This window comes from Eptatretus burgeri, chromosome 11 (assembly GCF_056783735.1).
Source record: "Eptatretus burgeri isolate ZD-2024b chromosome 11, Ebu_testis_v1, whole genome shotgun sequence".
Taxonomy (NCBI): domain Eukaryota; kingdom Metazoa; phylum Chordata; class Myxini; order Myxiniformes; family Myxinidae; genus Eptatretus; species Eptatretus burgeri.
Genome location: NC_140971.1, coordinates 59,633,856 through 59,654,864, shown reverse-complemented (window position 1 = coordinate 59,654,864; position 21,009 = coordinate 59,633,856). Strand labels below are relative to the sequence as shown.

General features: G+C 42.9%; 1 protein-coding gene across 4 annotated transcripts in view; it reads left to right on the top strand.

Annotated features, from left to right (window-relative positions):
* LOC147017196 (alpha-tocopherol transfer protein-like) overlaps nucleotides 1–19,684 on the top strand; it is a 101,988-nt gene extending 82,304 nt beyond the window's left edge. For all 4 annotated transcript variants that reach the window (XM_085846652.1, XM_085846654.1, XM_085846655.1 and 1 more), the window contains 4 exons: nucleotides 5,026–5,156; nucleotides 13,033–13,226; nucleotides 17,993–18,103; nucleotides 18,689–19,684. In XM_085846652.1, coding sequence (XP_085702778.1) covers nucleotides 5,026–5,156; nucleotides 13,033–13,226; nucleotides 17,993–18,103; nucleotides 18,689–18,970 — 718 coding nt within the window. In that variant the 3' untranslated portion in view covers nucleotides 18,971–19,684. The remainder of the gene's footprint in view (nucleotides 1–5,025; nucleotides 5,157–13,032; nucleotides 13,227–17,992; nucleotides 18,104–18,688) is intronic.
* Nucleotides 19,685–21,009: the final 1,325 nt, after the last annotated feature.

Genomic DNA, 21,009 nt, shown 5'->3' with positions numbered 1-21,009 from the left:
CAAGATGCTTTGTTGTTATATTATTATATACAGTACTTAGGACCTGATTTTCATTACCCTGCTCACCTGTCCTTTTAAATCAGTGAAACAGCTCGCAGGATGGCCTAGAGGTATGCACACTCGCCCCTAAGCTGTCAAGCTTGGGCTTGAATCTCGGCTCAGCTACAAACTGTCGTCCTGGTGTCTCGCAGGCAGGGCGAAACATAAATGTGTGTGCTGTCTCTCAGATGGACGTTAAACTGGGTGTCCTGCTTGCCAGTATTAGTTGGTGGACGTTTAAGATCCCACAGTGTCCTTCGCGAAAAGTAGGGTGAGAATTATCACTGGCACCCTGAACAATTTTCAGATTCCTGCTCTATCCCACAGGGGGCACTGCATCAGCGGCATAGCCCAGCCCTCAACAAATGATGTTACTCACAGCCAAGTTGTGCTGCAGACGAAAGAAGAAAGAGAAACAATCGCTGAAACTATCATCATAATCACCACCATGAATGTACCATAATCTATAGAGTGTCGGCGCGAAGCAGTTCTTTGGTCATGGTTATGCTGGGTGGTTTGCGTTTTACCAGAAGTCAGTTAGGATGGGAATTTGTTATCTGGTGAGGGTGCTCACGATAACTCACCAACTCTTCGTAAGATATTCCGAGGTAGGGATCTTCAGTGTCTCCCAACAACCGGTGCTGGCAGACGGGTCCTTCGGCTCAATGTCCATCAAAGCGATGGTGCGCACATTGATGCTTCATCATGTATAGAACACCAAGATGACAGTTTATAACTTGGTCGAGATTCGAGTTGAGGTGAGTGAACAATCGTCGAAGTAATCCTTCCAGCCCAGTGAAAACTACAATGCTTCGATAAAAAAAAACAATCATTATTGCAATTTTAAAATGAACTTCCCTAACGCTGATTATACAAATGAATGGATAACAAGTGGATCAAGGTGTGCAACAGTACAACAGACTGGTATTTGTGACAATTCTTATTGATTCCTTCTATACCTGCCTTTTCTGGTAATAAGCACTCCAACCTTACCATGCATAACAAGTTAACACCCACCTGGAATAGCAAACACCGCAGGCCCCTAATTACCTCCGCCACCAAAGGTGGATGGAGGTTATGTTTTCATACCTGTCTGTCTGTGATAGACCGTGGACCGAGCTCCCGTTTTGTTTAGTTTCCTGACCCACCTCATGTATCTACCTGTATTTATAATATGTTGTGTGAAAATATTATAGAAATCATGTCTGAAACTCGTCAAGCACAAAACTTGCACATTTTTTTCAAAATATGGAAAAAAACCACCCGAAATTGGTGACAATTTTCTTATAAACGTCGTCCAATCACAACACTTTTGACATGCAGCACCACGCTCACCAACCAATCACGTGCATCGTTACAGGCAAGATGTAAACTCACTAGGTGTCATGGCGGCGTACACGTCGTCTGATGCTGGTGCTGCCAAAGATTCTGAAGGCAGTTCTTCGGGGTTCTGTTTGATGCGTGTCATCAACACCCACAGCAAACATGCTATTTTAATATTGAGGATTATTTAAACAAGGTTAAAAAAAAATATGTATGCAGTGAAGCTCAGGTGTGAGTTTGCAATTTTATGAAATGTATTAAGTACATGTTTCCATAATCTATATGCAAGTATTATAATTGGATTGCTCGTCATCATCAGAAGTCATAATACACATTACAATTTACAATGTTTTGTTGATTAAGGGAACGTTCCTCCAGTTTTGAGATTTTATTTATGATTGGAAAACATTGTATAATGATGACAAAACGGAAGAAAATGTCTTATCTATAAAAAGGAACATATATATATATATATATATATATATATATATATATATATATATATATATATATATATATATATATATATATATATATATATATATATATAGGTGCAAGCAACAGGTAAAACTATGCAAAACACTTTGAGATATGTTTGTAGAATCCTTTTTTTTTTTTAATTGATGGCAAAAAGGTTAGTTTTCAAGAAACTTTGATCATCAGTACATGTACATATATTAAGTCAATCTAAACATTTCATATAATCCACCTAAGTGCTTAAGAAATAATGTGAAGATGTCCAACTCTCCAATTGTTAGCAATCGGCGCACAACGTACTCACCTATGGAAACTGAAATTGAAGCCACTGCTTAAAATATATAATGGAGCTATTGTATAAATTTTAATGAAAAAAAGTGTCATGAAAATAATGTCAGCTTTGGTGTGTGATAGATTTATGTATCAATGATTGAACGAAGAATGACTGATGATTAGTTTGCTGATGGGTGATATTATGATACAGTGTTTGATTTTGATATGCCAGTCCATTGCATGTCTTCCTGACTTGTATGTTCATCTTTTGTAACGATGAATGAGGTCTGTAGATCAACAATTAGTGGCATTACTATTTGTGAGAGAGACAGAGACAGAGACAGAGACGTATCACCCACATAAACGTAGTCTCCCTATGAATACATAGACATCAGAATTCCCATCGAGTAATACACAGCTTTCTCAGAATGGACACAAGATGACGCTATAGGTTTTGATAATTAGCATAACTAATTAATGTGCAACTTTGTGCACTGACGGGTTGTAAATTCTTTCTAAGTGATTTTTTATCTAAATCTATGCAAAATTTCAGCTAGATACCAGAGGTGGGTCAAGAAAGTCAAAAACTAAACACATTTTGGATGCTTGGCCCACTGTCTATGAGCAAGATATCTTGAAAAGTTATGGACTGATTCAGATGAAACTTGATGGACCGGTTGGGTTTGTGACAAGGACGAATTAATTCGATTTTGGTGAAGATTCGAATCCGGATACAATATTTGTTTTTAAGTGATTCTTCACCATTGAGAGATCGGGCCAAAATGATATTGTTGAGGTTTCCCGCCGGCGTGTCGCCATGAGCACGACCCTCGATGAAGCAGTGGGACGGTCTCGGCTCGATTGTCCGGAATTTACAGATCGCCGGCCCGGGTAAGTCCGCGTCGACGGGTCCTGGTTATTTTTGGACCGAAATACGCCAATGGGGAGATCATGTGGGGTAGGGTTAATTGCCAACTTCAACTTACCTAAGTACCCACGTGATACAGCCACCGGGGTACTTCACCCTCGGCAGAACTCGTACGGAAGCGAGCCGCTTAAGCGGCCCGTTCTATGTGCGTAGCCGAGCGGTGATATTGCCGAATTCCGCTGGCCCAAATGTCCCCTTACGGCGGCCCAATGGCCTTCTAATTCCTAACACACAACATGTTCAGTCAATGAAAGAATAGACGCCATGAGCTGAAAACATTTAACAATTGGGGTTTATTTATACAGTAATCAGGGAACTAGGGAAGCACGCAAGAGCAGAACTATACCGAATACAATAAATGCAATCATTTACAGCACACAAAGCACTTAACAGTTCTCTCATTATTAGACGGGCCCACGGACACACGTATGCACACGCACACGCACACGCACATGCACACGCACACACACACACACACACACACGAAATGCTGGCTGACGCCTTTAATATGGACTCAGCTCGGAGGGACAGATGAGCTGAAGTCCAGGGCCTATCTCGAACCTCTCCACCTCGTGTGGTCTTCAAGCTGTTCGGACCCGGGCTCCAGCGAGGGCGAGCTGGATCCAATCGCCGTGAGCCGCGATCCTTCCCGAGCTCCAGCGGATCCCCTCGCGCTCCGGACCACGTGCTGGTGAGACGAAACACCGAGCCTTCCCGAATATGCGTCGCTTTCCAAGTAGAGCCAGCCGAACCAAAATGAGGCCACGAAGCAGAACAAAGGCCGAACCAAGATAACTCAGAACCAGCACGACCCTTTGAACCACCGACTGCACAGCCAACTCGAAGAAGCACCAGCAGAGCAACAATCTCGAACCAGCTCGAGCCCTTGAACCAGGCCGAAGAAGAACCATGACAACCAACCAGCCACAACCCACTCTTCCGATGAACAACTCTCCAACAAGACCCAACTCGAGCCAAGCAGAGTGTCCCTTTCTTATCCCTATTGGCCCTCCCCCACTCCCGGCGTGACTCATGCCCTTGTGCGCCGCACAACCACGAGTGGGAGGGAGTTGTGTATGTCATTGCATCACGGGACGGGGGGGGGGGGGTTCTTGTTCCTCTTTGCAGAGGAGGGGGAGGGTCGTTCTTCTTTGTGTTCTGATCGAACCCTAACTATTAAAATGAATCACAGTGCATTTAATCGATTTTTACCCATTAAACAATGGAAGGCGAGCTATCTATGGAACATGCACTTTCAGAGATAACTGTGCTAAAGGACCTGAATGATGAGTGCAATAATGGTTTCCAGATTCGCAACAATATATAGCACGACATCTCAAAAACTTGTGGACGGATTCGGACGAAACTTGGATGACATGTTGCGTATGTGACCCTGACAAATTGACTCGATTTTGGTGAAGATCTGAATCCGGATCTGGATACGAGAATTATTTAATTTTTTAAGCGATTCTTCACCATTAAGAGATGGGGCCAAAATTGATATATAGCACGATATCTCAAAAAGTTCTGGACGGATTCGGATGAAACTTGGTGGGTAGGTTGGGTTGTGGAAAGGACGAATTGATTCGATCTTGGTGAAGATCCGAATGCGGATCTGGATACAAGAATTATTTGATTTTCAAAGTGATTCTTCACTATTGAGAGATGGGGCCAAAAACTATATAGTACTGTATAGCACGATATTTAAAAAAATGTATGGGGTCCGACATGTTCTCGTGGATCAGGAATTATGTGGCGGAGTTATGTGCTCTTTCGAGTGCGCTTCGTGTTCTTGCTGTTGCTGCGACTGCTGTACACAGTTAAACAAAGAAACCCCCCAATGTGAACTGTTATAAAAGTTAACACAGATTTCAAAGCTTCAAAAAGTTGAAAATAATACTTTCACTTTTAAATATTCTTGTCAATACATATTCTTGTCAATAAGATGCCATGTCTCCCCCCCCCGCCCCCCCCTCCTCCAACAGATGTCGAAAAATCTGGCCGGATGTCTTTCAAGATTTTCGTCCATCAACAATCAGAAAAGTTCTTGATGGCTTCCTCACAGTTCTTCCAAAAGCAGATTCAGGAGGACAGCGTATTATTCTACTTCGGCATGGTGAGTTTTCCTCCCTCGGTTGGGTGAACACAACATTTCAGATCCGCATCGACCACATTCACAGCACGTCTGCGAGCATTGTTGTGATCGAATGTCTTCAAAATGATCCTCAAGTCCACCTTTTAGGTGCCACAACTAAAAGAGAACTCCCTCCTGGATGAGCCTTGAATTTCAAAACAAACATACCTGAAGACTTGGCCTCGAAATCTGTTAAATTGAAACATCATTTGTCACATCCTGAAGCTGTGTTCACACAAATTCTCCATCGTGACTCGTTTGTATTGATTGCCAAATTTTTTGATCCATTGTAAAGTTTTGGCGTTCATATAGAACGATTTAACAAGGATCAGGTTTCAATGTTTCAATGACAGCTATACAGGTCATAACTTGGTTGGTTTGCATGACGAGAGGGCATGGCTGTCGATCATGCGGTTAAAGTTCCAGTGAGAATATCCAGAGATAGTGGCCTCCAGTCGTGAGTTAATCCAGACTAAATGCTTGTGCTGTGTAATTCATGTAGACCTGCTTCCGACTACTACTACTACCCAGGTCAAAAAACCAGTAAAGACCAGTAGCTTACTGGTCAACTGGTACCAGTTGAAAACCAGTAGCCAACTGGTACCAGTAAAGCCAGTTGGTTTCTTACTGGTTTTAATATGGAAATTGGAATAGAGTGATATATTACCAGTTGAAATACAATTGTATTTAACTAACTGGTATCAACTGGGACCAGTACATTGTAACTGGTATCAACTGGGAGACCAGTACATTGCAACTGGTATCAACTGGGACCAGTAAGACTTTAACTGGTACAAATATGAGCTACTGGTTTTTTCAACTGGGAAATTGGAATTCTGACTGAATTTAACTGGTACCAGTTGAAACCAATAGAGACCAGTTAAAGACCAATTAGAACCAATAGAGACCAGTTGAAAATGTGTACTGGTTTTAACTGGTTTTTCGACCTGGGTAATCCATTGTCCCAGACGAATTAAGTAGTCCAAGCTTCAACGAACCAACTTCCGTTCACACACGCATCATCTTTCGAAACTTCGGATTTGGTTCAAAGCGTACTTTCTATGTGAACACCCATTTGCACTGTGAACTGTTTGTTCACACAAACCTTGATAAGTCAGACTGACAGCATGGTGCAAAAGTAGCCCATTTAACTTTGAGCCATCTTGACTCGGTTTCTCAAGATTTTCGATGGGGCTCTGAACTGTCACACAATTCGCAGGCAGGGTGTTGTATCACAAAGTGCGCCATCCCTCGGATGGACGTCAAGCCGGCTGTTCCGTCAACTGGCATTACTTTATGGAAATAAAAGATCCCACAGTGTCTTTTGTGAATAGTTGGTGAGTTATCAGCAGCACCCTGCACAAATTACAAATTCCTGCTGATATCATCTTCGGTTAAACATCAGACTTGGCCAACCCGTTCGTGAAAGTTTTTTTCCCAATTCTTTCTTCGGCTGACCCCACAAGAAGACAGGAATAATTGAGGACACTTAAAGGGTGTGTGAGTAGTAGTAGTAGTAGTGTTGTCACCCATCAACTGTGTAGCCTGAGTTCAAAACCCACCCTGATGTTTCATTGGCAGGACAAGGCATCAATGTTTGCACCATCCCTGGGAAGGATGTTAACCTGGTGGACATTAAAGATCCCACGGTCTCCTTCATGAAGAGTGAAAAAGTTATCATTGACACTGGCCAAATGGCAAATTCCTGCCTGGACTGCAGATAGCAACTGCTCTGGTCTTTTTAGAGGCTTCTTGACACCTAGTTACACTGCATGCTATCTCAGAATGTCGTTGCTGTCTGAGCTGCAGCTGCTGCACTATGAACAACTTGACCAGGTGGTTTACCTGTTTCATGTGAACAGCCTTCTTTGAATACAGTTCAACCGGCGTGTCCATTTGACAGTCAAAATAATTAAAACAAGAAAAAGAGCAATCCCTCACCAGGACTTCTTTTGTGTGGTGTGTTGTAGTAATCAACAATAGACCTTTTCGATCGGCTTTATTCTCACAAAACCCATACGCATATCTACAACAACATAAATATACATAGGGTAAGAATAACAAAATACAATAACTTGTACATATAATACTGAAGGCAAATACCACATATGCATCACATAATAACGAAGTTAAACTCCATACTCTAATCCCAATTACATTCCTCAGAGTACATTATTCCTAATATAGTATATAACATACCATTACTGTTCCAGCATGACTTTCCACGAGTACGTGGTATACGTGTCATCACCAGCCATTGATTACAGTATGGCACTTTATTATCACAACATTCAACCCCTTCCGAGAAATCTATCTCTATAAATCTAGTCTAATAGGAGGACGAATGGTGCGACCGGATCTTCTTGGCACTGGAGGGTTATCCACAGCATCTGATTGCTGTGGAGTTGCAGGAACCATATCAGGAACGAGATCACCCCCCTCTGAGCAGGGTGCATCTTGGGGACTACCCTGGGGAATTACATTTTCTTCAGAAGCCTGAGGTAGAATTTGGGGTTCACTCTTGGATGGGGTTCCAATTGGGGCTAAGTGTCTAACAGAGACCGAAGTTTCCCTGCCATCTGGGTAGCGAATATGGGCATAGTGGGGTCCTGCTTGGAGGAGGTCGACTTCATCCACAAGGGGATCAGTTTTATTCGTGCGTACGTGACGCTTCAGCAGGACTGGCCCAGGATTGCAGAGCCAAGTTGGCACCGAGGCTCCCGAGGAAGAACGACGAGAATAGTTCAGAAGTCTTTCATGAGGGGTAGCATTGGTTGCTGTAGACAACAGTGAACGAATTGAGTGGAGAGCATCAGGCAGAACAGTCTGCCAGCATTTGATGGGTAGATTACGCGATTTTAGAGCCGTTGTGATTGCCTTCCAAATGGTACCATTGAACCTCTCCACTTGGCCATTCCCTTGAGGATTATAGCTAGTAGTTCTGCTACCAGCGATCCCCCTACTGGCAAGAAAGTCTTGTAATTCCTTGCTCATGAAGGAGGGTCCCCGGTCCGAATAAATGTAAGCCGGCATTCCGAAAATAGCGAACAGCTGACAGAGGCACTTGATAACCGTGGAAGTGGTCATGTCGGCACAAGGAAATACAAAAGGAAACCGTGAATATTCGTCCACAATGTTCAGAAAATACTGATTCTTATCTGTACTCGGAAGAGGCCCCTTGAAATCCATATTGAGACGCTCAAATGGCTGAGTAGGTTTTATGAGTCGAGTCTTATCTGGTTGGTGAAACTTGGGCTTGCATTCTACGCATATTCTACAAGATCTAACAACCTGCCGGACATCCTCCACAGAGTATGGCATATTCTTAGATTTCACAAAATGGTATAAGCGGGTAACCCCTGGGTGGCACAAGGCTTCGTGGAGGTTAAACAGTGAATGTCGATCGTGACATGCCATCCCACAATAAGACCTGGAGAATGTATCAGAGGGAATGTTTTCTCGACCAAGATGATACACAATGTCAAAATCATAGCAAGATAATTCCATCCTCCAACGCATGAACTTATCATTCTTTATCTTATTTTTATGCTGATTATCAAACATATAGCTCACTGATCGTTGATCTGTCTTTATAGTAAAATGTCTGCCTGTCAAATACTGTCTCCAGTTGCGAACTGTTTCAATAATAGCCTGGGCCTCCTTCTCAATAGAAGCATGACGACATTCGGGTCGCTGAAGGGTTCGGGAAAAGAAGGCTACCGGACGTCCTGCCTGGGTGAGGACTGCAGCAATTGCTACATCCGAAGCATCGGTCTCAACTTCGAAGGGTACGGATTCGTCAATCGCCCTCACCACTGAACCTTCAATGTCTTGCTTAAGTAGATGGAAAGCCGCTTCTGCTTCCCTTGTCATGGGAAATGTAGTAGTGGCACACAGTGGGCGGATCTTGCTTGAGTAGTCATATATCCACTGTGAATAATAGGCAAAGAAGCCAAGGATGCGTCGGAGCGATTTCATGTCCCGAGGCACAGGCAAGTCCTGCAAGGGTCGGAGTCGTTCAGGATCCAGGCGCATTTCCCCTCCTTCCACCACATATCCGAGAATACTGAGCCTGTTAGTTGAAAAGATGCATTTGTCTTCCTTGTAAGTTATATTCTTTCTCTTAGCAGCCTCAAGAAATTTCGTGAGATTAGCATCATGCTCTTCCTGAGTCATGCCGCAAATAGTAATGTTGTCTAAGTAAGCAAATGTTCCAACCAGTTCTTCTTCTTGGATGAATGAATCCACGATACGTTGGAAGCAAGCCACTCCGTTGGTGACGCCAAAGGGAACCCGAGCAAACTGATAAAGGCGTCCACAGGCCTCAAAAGCGGTGTATGGCTTATCTTCATTTCTGATGGGGATTTGATGATACGCACTACGGAGGTCAATTGTACTAAAAACACAGTATCGAGCAATCTTGGTAACAGTGTCATCTATACGAGGCAGAGGATACCCGTCAAGAAGTGTAAATTTGTTGATAGTTTCTGAATGAATTCTTTCTTTTCATTCTTTTTTCAATGAATTTTCTTTTCAATGAATTCTTTTCAATTCTTTTCAATGAATTTACGATCATCGGGAGAGTACCGGCGTGATCGAGCAGCAACAGGATAACAATCAGCTGTCAAGTTGGCAAACAGTTCTGGAGGGTCAACACACAGTGTACTGAGTCCACAAATAACAAGAGGAGGCAAACTACCTCCATATGTCAGTGTAACACTATCATGCAGTCCCTGAAAATCCTGGCCCAAAACTATATCTGAACACAGCTGAGGAAGTATGGACAGACGCACATCTTGGTAGCACCGACCGTTTACTTTGATATTGACTCGACAGAACCCTGATGTCTGAGCGGTGAAGGAAGTGGATGCCATGGAAACATTGCCTTGGGTGTGATGTACACTTAAGGAATGGCACTTAACGAGGTCGGGATGGATAAAACTTTCTGAACTACCACTATCAATAAGGCCATCCAATTCCACTCCATTGGGCGTGACCCTCGCAACCGCCTTTGATAACACCCCTGGGGCAGCGGCAGAAGACACAGCCGCTAGCGTTGCCTGATCAGAGGAAGTTGCACAAGCACCAGTAGCTACTGATGAAGTACTACGGCACACCTTAGCAAAATGACCCTTTTTCTGGCACTTATGATACACAGCCTCTCATGCCGGACATTTTACACGTGGGTGTTTTAAAAAACCACAAAATAAACATTTAACACCCGTAGCAGCCATTACACTTGTGGGTTCCACTTCACCGGTATTCTGATTGGATGAGGCAGCACCCAATGAACGGGAGGGTTGAATAACACAATAAGATTCTGAATTTCTTTGGGCTGAATCTAGAGATCTCGCCTGATCAAACATGGTAGCTAAATCTAAAGTCTTATTCTCTAATAAACGTTGTCTGATCAGTGGTGACTGCAGGCCGCTAATGAAGGCATCCCTGATGGATTCTTCGCAATGTTGAGTTGCTGTTACAGCCCCAAAGTTACACTCTTTACTTAACGTTTTCAGAGTCAGAAGGTATTCATCTAAGGACTCTCCGACCTGCTGGCGGCGAGTTGCAAGACGATGGCGTGCAAACACTTCATTAGTGGGCTTTACGTACTGTGACTGTAAAGTACGGATAGCCTCATCATAAATGGTACACTCTGATATAGTTTCGTATAGTCTTGGTGAGACAAAATTTGTAAGCAGACTCATCTTATCCAGATTATCCTGTGGTAGAGCTCCCAGGAAGTTTTCGAATGTCTTCAACCAGTGTTTCCATTCTTGTGCCGTCATGGGTGAACTGGGATCCGAATCCAGCCTCTCTGGTCTCAGCAAACGCTCCATTCCAGTGTAGGCCTCGGCGCTCTTCTGGTCCAATCCAACCAGGTAGGTTTTGTGAGAATAAATTATTGTTGTAGTAATCAACAATAGACCTTTTCAATCGGCTTTATTCTCACAAAATCCATACGCATATCTACAACAACATAAATATACATAGGGTAAGAATAACAAAATACAATAACTTGTACACATAATACTGAAGGCAAATACCACATACGCATCACATAATAACGAAGTTAAACTCCATACTCTAATACCAATTACATTCCTCAGAGTACATTATTCCTAATATAGTATATAACATACCATTACTGTTCCAGCATGACTTTCCACGGAGTACGTGGTATACGTGTCAACACCAGCCATTGACCTTCATATACAGTGCTGCCACATCCGCCCAATTACCGTTGCCGCCAATTACAGTACGGCACTTTATTATCACAACACGGTGTTTGTGTACTGATGTGTTACATAATTAATGAGGCATAATTACAACTGCCATTTTATAACTGCTGGCAGTGATGATCAGCTACAAAGACATCCAGCTTTGATGCAACCCAGCTTTAATCGGACACCTGACCCTGACCCATGACACTTTTTTTATGATTATTCATTATTCAATTGAATTTAGAATGGGATTAAAATGAATTCAATTCAAATCAAATGGAAGACCAAATAGGTACAGTCCTGCATTGGAGTCTTCAGAAGGAACCCAGACAAGCAAAAAGCAAAGATGAAGTCATCAGGAGGAACCTGGATAGGATTCGCATTTCAGTTGCTACTCGTCTAAACTCCAACCCATCCAGACACAGCCAAGTGAACTTATTCAATAAATAAATTAATAAAACAAAAAGAATCCAGATCAAAAAATTTTATAATTCTGGCTGCCAGATCAAGCATCTGATCAAGTTGAAATTTAAAACTTGTATTCCACATCACTACTAGATCATAATTCTGAAATTTCACGTCAATTGATTAAACAGTTCCAGATAAAACATTACTTAATAGTTTTCTTCAATCCAATATGGCTGCCAAAGTTTCATGTTAATTTAGCGGTTCAAGAGAAGGATATTTTTTTAATGTTTTCGCTCAATCCAATATGGCTGCCAGACCATGTGATTTATCATTTATTTGTGAATACCCTGGTATCCCCAAGGCTTGGGGAACATTTGTGTGAAGTTTCCCCTCGATCTATCCAGCCGTTCTGGAGAAGAAGATTTTTATAGGTCTTTGGGTAAATCCAATATGGCTGCCAAACCATGTGACCTTTGACATCATATATGTGAACCTTTTGTTCCCCGTGGATAGGCAGTAATACGTGCACAGTTTCACCTCGATATGTTCAGCCACTTCAGAGAAGATTTTTGAAGTTTTTTAAAATTAAAAAACAATATGGCTGCCGAATCACGTGACCGATGATGTCATTATTATTTTTTTTTTCTGTGAACCATTTTATGCTGAGATGACCCTCAAAAATTTTCATACTGATCAGATGTACCGTTCTGCATCTGCAATTATGACGCCATAACAAAGGCACCTATGACGTCATCAAAAAATCACTTTATTCCACATGAGGAATACTTGCCGTGTGCCAAGTTCCAATTTTTTCCTTTGTGCGGTTTCAAAGATACAGGAGGGTCCAAAGTTTTTTCATTTTTCCAACATGGTTGCCACACCACGTGACCGAATGACGTCATAAGTATATTGACAACATTCTTCATGCGTATTCCCACCAATGGTGAAAATTTCGTCTCAATCCGACAAGCAGTTTCAGAGAAAAACACGAAAGTTCTGTGCAAACAAACAAACACACAGCCAAACGGACCCAAACACAATACCCTCTCCTCGGGCAAGAGTAACACGTTAACCCAAGCCTTGATGGCTGCACAATCAGAGATGTGGGCTGTGCGAGTAAAACTCTGATTCAATAGCACAAGCACATGTACAAGGGAGAAAAACAATCGAAATGTTAATTTTTTCAGTTGAAGGTAAACTTACCAGATTACATTGTTTCTACACAACAGGTAAATGGAATCCTTTGGAGAACTCGCTCGTGGACAACTTTCGAGCCATGATCATGACGCTAGAAAAGTTGATTGAGTCGGAAGAGACGCAAGTGAATGGGATTGTGATGCTTGCAGATTTCAAGGACATTGGCATGGCTCAGGTCATGCATTTCAACCCCTACTTTGCAAAGCGCATCACCACTGTCACACAGGTGAGCTGGATTGCTTATAACAGGAATTGAGCTTTTCTTTCACCAAACTTTTTGGAAGTACAGGGTGGAGGTAAATGCTGGACTTCGGGATATGCAGTTGGAATGATATTTATCAGATGATGAAGTTGATGAGGGCAGGCAGGATGGCGAAGACACGAGAGCAGAGGTCTGCAACCATTCAGAAGTGACGTATCAAGAGTGAACTTATTCACTTTTATTTATGGATCTGCACGCTATTGATACATTTTAACATCTATAATAATAAATGTGTGTGTATGCGTTTGTATGGGTGTGTCCTCCATAACTCCAAAACCATGAAACCTTGCAGCCTGAAACTTTGCATGCATACCAAGGGAATTCTAAGGTAGTGCATGAGTGAAAATTGGATGTTTGGATTCATTTAAACATCCTTTTTCAAGAAAGTAATGGCCTCATTTAATTATCCTTTAGCAAGGCATCATCCTTGGTCAGCCCTCTGTCAGCATGTTGGGGTCTTAATTCCCCATTTTGTTTGGCCGATTCAAATTACATTCCTTGGTCTCTCTATCGAGTGCAGCCTGTGGCTGCTGGTTGCATCATTGGTTGGGACACGGCTATGCCGCTGATGCAGTGTCCCCCTTACCAGTACACTGGTGCTCCTTTTGCCGACCTCGGAAGGATGACAGGCTGAGTCAACCTCCTGGTGTATTTTAATTCAGCAGCCAACGGGGCTTCAACTCAGGACCCTAGGATCCCAATCCACTACCCCAACCACGAAGCCAACACCAGGCTTACATTCCTTGTTGTGATAACACGATCTACTCTCACAGACTAATTAAAGAATATAATCAAAATTTTATATCTGGTTTGAGAATCGGATCTCGTGGACTAAATATCTGAAAATTTCAACAGATTAGTGAATTTTACAACTAAGTGTATTTATTTAAGCAAAAGCATTAAGTTTAATCTTGAGCTCACCTGGAACGGAGTTCCAGGAAACATCAAATCGTCCATCCATCCATCCACAAACACTTGCAATTTCTTCTCTGAAACTACACACACAATTTTTGATGAAACTTGACCCAAACCTTCATCACCTGAGATGTACCAAAGTTTGTTCATGGCATGAAATAAATCAGGGTCAGAGGGGGTCAATGGAGGGACTTTATGAGGGGGTTGCCACAAAATAGGTATTTGCTTTCTTCTCAGAAACTACACATACAATTCTGATGAAACGTTACCACAAACTTCATCACCCATGATGTACCAAAGTTTGTTCACACTATTTTAAAAATTGGGGTCTGAACGAGTTTACAGGGGGAGCAGTGCCCCCCAAAATAGTTATTTGCAATAACATTCGTTCATTGGTACATTTTGCTGTTTCCTCCCCACATTGACTTCGTCCTAAGTATCATTATTCTACCAAGTGAGCACCCAGGGGCATGGCCCCTATTTTTTTACAACTGTTCAGACGATTATATTTAGTGAAGAAAAGATTAAGGAATGTGTACAAAGTGTAACTTCATTGAGCGCAATGCAGTGCTCTATAACCTGCTTTGCAATCTATGATGACACAGTCCACAGGGGTCCTTTTCGGCAATGACGTGTGCAGTTTTCTTATTTTTACTATTTTGTGTGATGTGCTTGCACACCAAAATATTAATATAAATATACGAATATTTGCAGCAATTTATTAATAGTCGACAGTTGCTGAAAATGAAAAGGTACAAAGACAACACACACACACACGGACGTGGTACAAATGGGTACGAATGACTCTCCATGGGGTGTGTGCGTGCCTGCTTGCGAGGAAGTTGGAGGAATGTGTATGGGGTTAGGGGCATGCATGCAGGTAGGCCTTTGCCAGGTATATAAGATGGGTTTTAATTTTTAAGTGCTCCCACCTGGTTTTATATAGAACACAGCGGTTAAATAGAAAACGTTGCTGTTTGGGCTTGTTTTATATCACACTGGAAATGCCCTGGTATGCTGCCTACTCTCCCCTCACGCTTCCTTCCTTTACCTTTATGCTGACTTCACCTCCCTTCACCCTGCCCTCCCCTCTTCTCACCCTGCCTTCCCCTCCCCTTATGCTGCCTTCTCCCCCCCCCCCTTCATCCTGCTTCCTTCCCCCTATTGCTGCGTTCCCTGCCCTCCTGTCTTGCTACCTTCCCTTCCATCCCCTCACGCTGCCTTCCCCTCCTCTCATGCTGCCATCCCCTTCACGCTGCCTCCACACCCCTTCACACGGCCTCCACACCCCTTCACACTGCCTCCACACCCTCATGCTGCCTACTCCTCCCCTCACTTTGCCTTCCTCTCCCCTCATGTTGCCTTCCCCTCCCCTCATGCTGCCTTCCCTTCCCCTCCACTCATGCTATCCTCCTCCCAACCTACTCCACAACCACACGATACTCTGGAGGTCAAGGAGAGGAAGGGGTGTGAAATAATGTGTGAATTGGACAAAGGAAAGCTTATTTTTTTCTTTTGTTTTTGAGCAGTCGGAAATGCTGCTCGGATAAATTCCGCAATTTGTCTCAGGTTATGAGATTCGAGAACTTAACGTATGTGTGGAAATTAAATAAACCCACAAACACTGGCGCAGCTTTTTCGACGATTGAAGGAAAACGCCCTTCTTTCCCTTCCTCTTCCCTCATGCTTACCTCCTCCCAAAGACCTTCAACCCCCCACGGATGTCTCTGTGTGGTCTCCGAGTGTTGTTTCATATTACCTGTTTGAACGTGTTGTTTTAACGTACCCAATTTCTTCTTCCTCGCTCTCCTCCCCCTTCCTCGCTCTCTTCCCCCTTCCTAAATGTTTTTGCAACTAAAATGGCTGCCAGTCAGCAATCTTCGATATGACCTCGAAAAAAAATGGCATGCTTATGCAATGCATCATTCTTTATCTGTGTGCAAAGTTTGAACAACATTGGTAAATGCATATCCACGACATGGTTGAGGACATGTTCGACACCAGGTTGTTGTTTTTTTTTACAACTAAAATGGCTGCCAGTCTTCCAGTCGGCCATCTTTGATCAGATTGCAAAATCAGGTGAGGTGCACATGTATGCCATAATTTACTGTGCTTCTGCAAAGATTGAATAAAATGGTTGCAGGGGCATTTTAAGTCACAAAATGGTCACCATTCAACCATCTTGGATATGATCTTGAAAAGTAATGGCATGCCATCACTCATTATCTGTGTGCCAATTTTGAACAAGATCAGTAAATGCATGTCTGAGAAATGGTTAAGGACGTGTTCGATACCGAGTGTTTTTTACAACTAAAATGGCCACCAGTCTTCCAGTCGGCCATCTTTGATCGCATTGCGAAACAAAATGATATGCGTATGCATACCATCATGTGTTGTCTTTGTGCAAAGTTGAAATAAAATCCATCCACACACAGACTGAGATATGGTTGCGGATGCACGCACGCACGGACATGAAAATCGAGACCACATCCATGAGCCCCGTTTCAGACGAAGTCCAACGGGGGGTGGGGGGGGGTTGATAATACAATGAAAATTTACCTTCGAGTGGCCAATTTAATCCTCAATGATCTTTACAAAACCCTTCTGTTTTCTGACCACAGCAGGGGCACCATTTGTTGTCAAAGAAAATATTTTCAGTTGTCAATTCCTCTATCCTCAAAATGATTAACAAAAATGTTTTTGCGATATCTTCCCTTGTTGTTGTACCATGCATGGGTTTTCAGCAGCACAGCTCTTCTCAAACTTTCTCTGAGTGACAGTGTCTTGCAACAACTGCTAACCACTGTACTTCAGATGTATCCACACTCTCATCAAGCGTGACACTAAATATCACTGCATGTTTTAACACCACAGTCTGTTGTTTGCTAACGTTTTGTGCCATTCGCTTATGCGTCTCTCCACTGATCTTACAGACACATGTACGTCTTTAATCCTGGAGATCATTGTATCTTTACTGGGCAAACTATTGAACAAATCATCTGAACAACTAAGAAAAGCCTCTTTTATATATATTCCCCTTCTGCAAATGGCTTTCCATTTTTTGCAAAACATTGTGAGATTTTGTAACTTCCCTCTGTGACTTGATTTTTACTGACACAGTCATTAGTAAAGATACTGATTTGCTTTCCATACGTTTCTATGGCCCGTTTGATTGACTCAGCCTTGTCCGTCTCATTCTTGAAGTGTTTCTCATGCTTTGCCTCAAAATGTCGTTGGCTACTTGATATGCAGAAAACAACGCTCTCACAACATAGAGTACAAGTGATAAAAACTTCTTTTTTTAAATGAAAAAGGATGTAGGGATCTTCCTCCAAAAAGTATGTAAACAAGGTAGGGATGGTCATAAGCAATGATCATGTGAAGCCATCCCGACATCTTTGTTTGAACAATGGTTGTCCTTACACAAGATACTAACTGTATGTGTTAGTGACTTGTGTAAGGACATCAGTGGACTATAAAACGTAAATTGTTTCGCCCAGTGGAGGTATGCGCTCTACAGAGTGCCTGTTCTCATTTCTAACTGTGCAAATTGGACACGACTGGTCATGACCGGTCACGACTGGTCACGCTTTGCATTTGTGACTATTTCTAAGTATCCATTTATTGCGCCAAACGATATTGCAAAGTTTAATTATTTTTCACACAAGAATTATGTTTCCATTTTTACCCCCTAAAAAGTTGAAATTCCCACACATACCAACCCTAATGTCTTTCTGCTCACTAATAGAAAGCAAATATTTTCCTTACCCTCAGTAAAGTGGCCAAAATCCAAGTGTACTTTGTCTCCTGCTCAGGATGCCTTCCCAGTGAGAATCAAACATAACCACGTGATTAACGAGCCAATCATTTTCAAGGCTCTACATGCCATCATCAGACCCTTCATGAAGGAAAAGATGAGGAAAAGGGTGAGTTGAAAGCATTTGGAGGACCTTATACACACATTGCTTGTAATACAAGCACAACGAACAAATGTGCACAAATCATTTATGGGATTTGAACGGGGGATCGCACCATCATGAACAGAGTGCTCACTTTGGGGGTTGGTTGTGCCAAACGAACCAATCTCGAGTGCAATGTTCTTTTTGAAATTTTTTTTGAAAATTAGGATAAGTGAATTGCACGCAACTTGTTTGCAGATGCTTGTCAGAATAAACTTGAAAATGCTGAGATATTGTAGTAATACATACACTTGTGTCATCAAAGAGGTCAATGGTACTGAAGCGGAGAATATCATGTCACTTACATTGGATTAAGACCAAAACAGATAAGATGTATTGTGTGTTCAGTAGGTTTGCACAAAAGGTGACTGGATGGCTCAGGGAAAGCATACTAATTCTGTCTGGTGGGGGAATCGATTGCATTGTGCAAAAACTTTGTCTGGTACTGTGACAGCAGGGGCGCTGCATTGTCGAGCATGCCCTCTGACGAAAATGCTTTGCATCATGATTAGTATCGAATATGTAGCCATGTTGTTGTGTTTGCACTTGCAGATGGTCGTGCATGGCAGCGACATGACCTCTCTGCATCAGTACATCAGTCCTGAGGCTTTGCCCTACGAGTATGGTGGCGAGGACGGATTTTTGGACAATTCAATCTGGAAGCAGACCCTCATGTCCTCTGAAAATTACTTCCTGGAAGAATTTAGTGATATTGAGTTGGGCGAGAGTGAGAATCCAGACGATGTGCTTACTGCCGAAGAGAAGCTTCTGGAGATTGAGTTCAAGAAAGCTCTTGAAGAAGCTGGTCCAGAGGAAGAATGGACAAGATTCTAGATTATTGTACTGTGTATAAAGAGGTGTTTGCCAAATGTGTATTCGTATGACTGACATAATTCGGTATTAATGTTAATCCAAAAATGGCATGAGGCCATCTAATTACTACATACTCAACTAGAGAGTTCAGATAACACCTCACGCCATGCAATATTCAAGTATATAATTCAATTGAAATAAAATAATGATTTTAAAGGTCATAGAAAAAAAATTGCAGATGTTTAGCACCATTGGTGCAGTCTTTTTCACCACCTCATATAACATGTCCAGGTACTGTATGTAAAACTGGAGGTTTTTGGAAGCATTAAGAAGGCGATTTGTGTTCTTGTGTTCAAGAACATTATTACATTTAAATAAAATAAAGAATGTAAAGGTCGAATTTTAAAAAAATTCTGGAAGTTTACTGCCATTGATGCAGTGTCTATTACGCCACCCCATCCATCACATCACTAGTTATTCGCACCTGTTGTATGTGACCTTTATGACGTTCTTAAAAACAGTGAGTTTCCTGTTTGGAATGATTTTCAATTTTGTTTCACTGCCAAGTACACAGACAGAGTAAAAACCAAAAAAAATTCACTCTTCACTCCGCATGATTGGGACGGATTCAGAGCCAAAGTACTACAAAACTACCGGTTCATTTTCTGATTCATCTTCCGATTCGTGTTCAAAATGTACCATTCAATTTAAATAAAGTTGTTTCTCAATCATAAACTGACGTTTGTGACCGGACAGATGAACAGATAGACAGACATAAGTACCAATTGCTTCACCCCACTTTTCGTTTCGTGTGTGTGTGGGGTAGAGATGGTGCAATTTTTTCTCATCCACCGCTTTTCTTCATACCCAACACCTGTTCCTTCCACCCCCATCCAACTTCCTTTGTCCTCTTCCCATATTGCCTTACCCTCCAATCTCTCACTTACCCCACTTGCTCCCCCCTCCCACATCTTTTTTTCTCAATTACATATTTTTTCTCAAATTTGACCCAATCAATCATGTGCAATAAATGGGCCATATAGGAAGTCTCAAGAGTCAATCCAATAAAATATTAATGCAAAATTCGACCGCACCCATGTAACTCCTTCCAGAAAGAATGTTGAAATGGACCATCATACTATGTGAGCAACACGCAAAAGTGGGGGGAGGGAGGCAAATTTAGAATGGAGAAAGGAGAGAGGTCCTTCCCATTCCCTCCCTTTCCCTCCTTCCCATTGCATTCCCTCTCCTCGTGCGGCCTTCCCATTCCCATTCCCTCCCCTCGCATGGTTTCCCCTTCTATCACAATTTATGCCCCTCCCATGTGTTGCCCCTCCCCCATGATGCCCCACCCCAACGCTGCCTGCCCCCCCTGCACTGCCTCCCCTGCCACACTGCCTTCCTCCCACACCCGCCATGCTACCTCCCCTGCCATGCTGCCTCCCCCTGCCATGCTGCCTCCCCCCCACCGTGCTGTCTCCCCCAACGTGCTGTCTCCCCCCCCGCCGTGATGCCTCCCCCCGCCGCACTGCCTCCCCCCCACCGCGCTGCCTCCCCCCCACCATGCTGCCTCCCCCGCCGCCGCGCTGCATCCCCCCCACCATGCTGTCTCCCCCCGCCACGCTTCCTCCCCCCCCCTTCACCCCCCCCCACCATGCTGCCTTCTCCCCCTTTGCGCTGCCATCCCTTCCCTTATCTCATGCTATTCTCCTCCACCATACAACTCTCCAGAGGTTGAGGAAAGGAAAGAGTGTCAAAGAATGTGCCATTGGCCAAAGGAAAGCTTTTTCTTTTTCTTTTTTTTTAATAAGTTTTTTTTTTAAGCATAATAATTTTAAGCATTTTTTTTAATAATAATAAGCATTCGGAACTGCTGCTCGGACCAATGCAGTTTTCATAAACCAATGAATCGCGAGATCATGGCAGGATAGCCAGGAAATACGCATGCTCGCTCTAAGCTGTCTTGCCTTGGTTCGTATCCCAACTCAGCTAGAAAATGTCATCCCGGTGTTTCACAGTCAGGGTGATTCATCAATGTGGGTGCCGTCTCTTGGATGGAT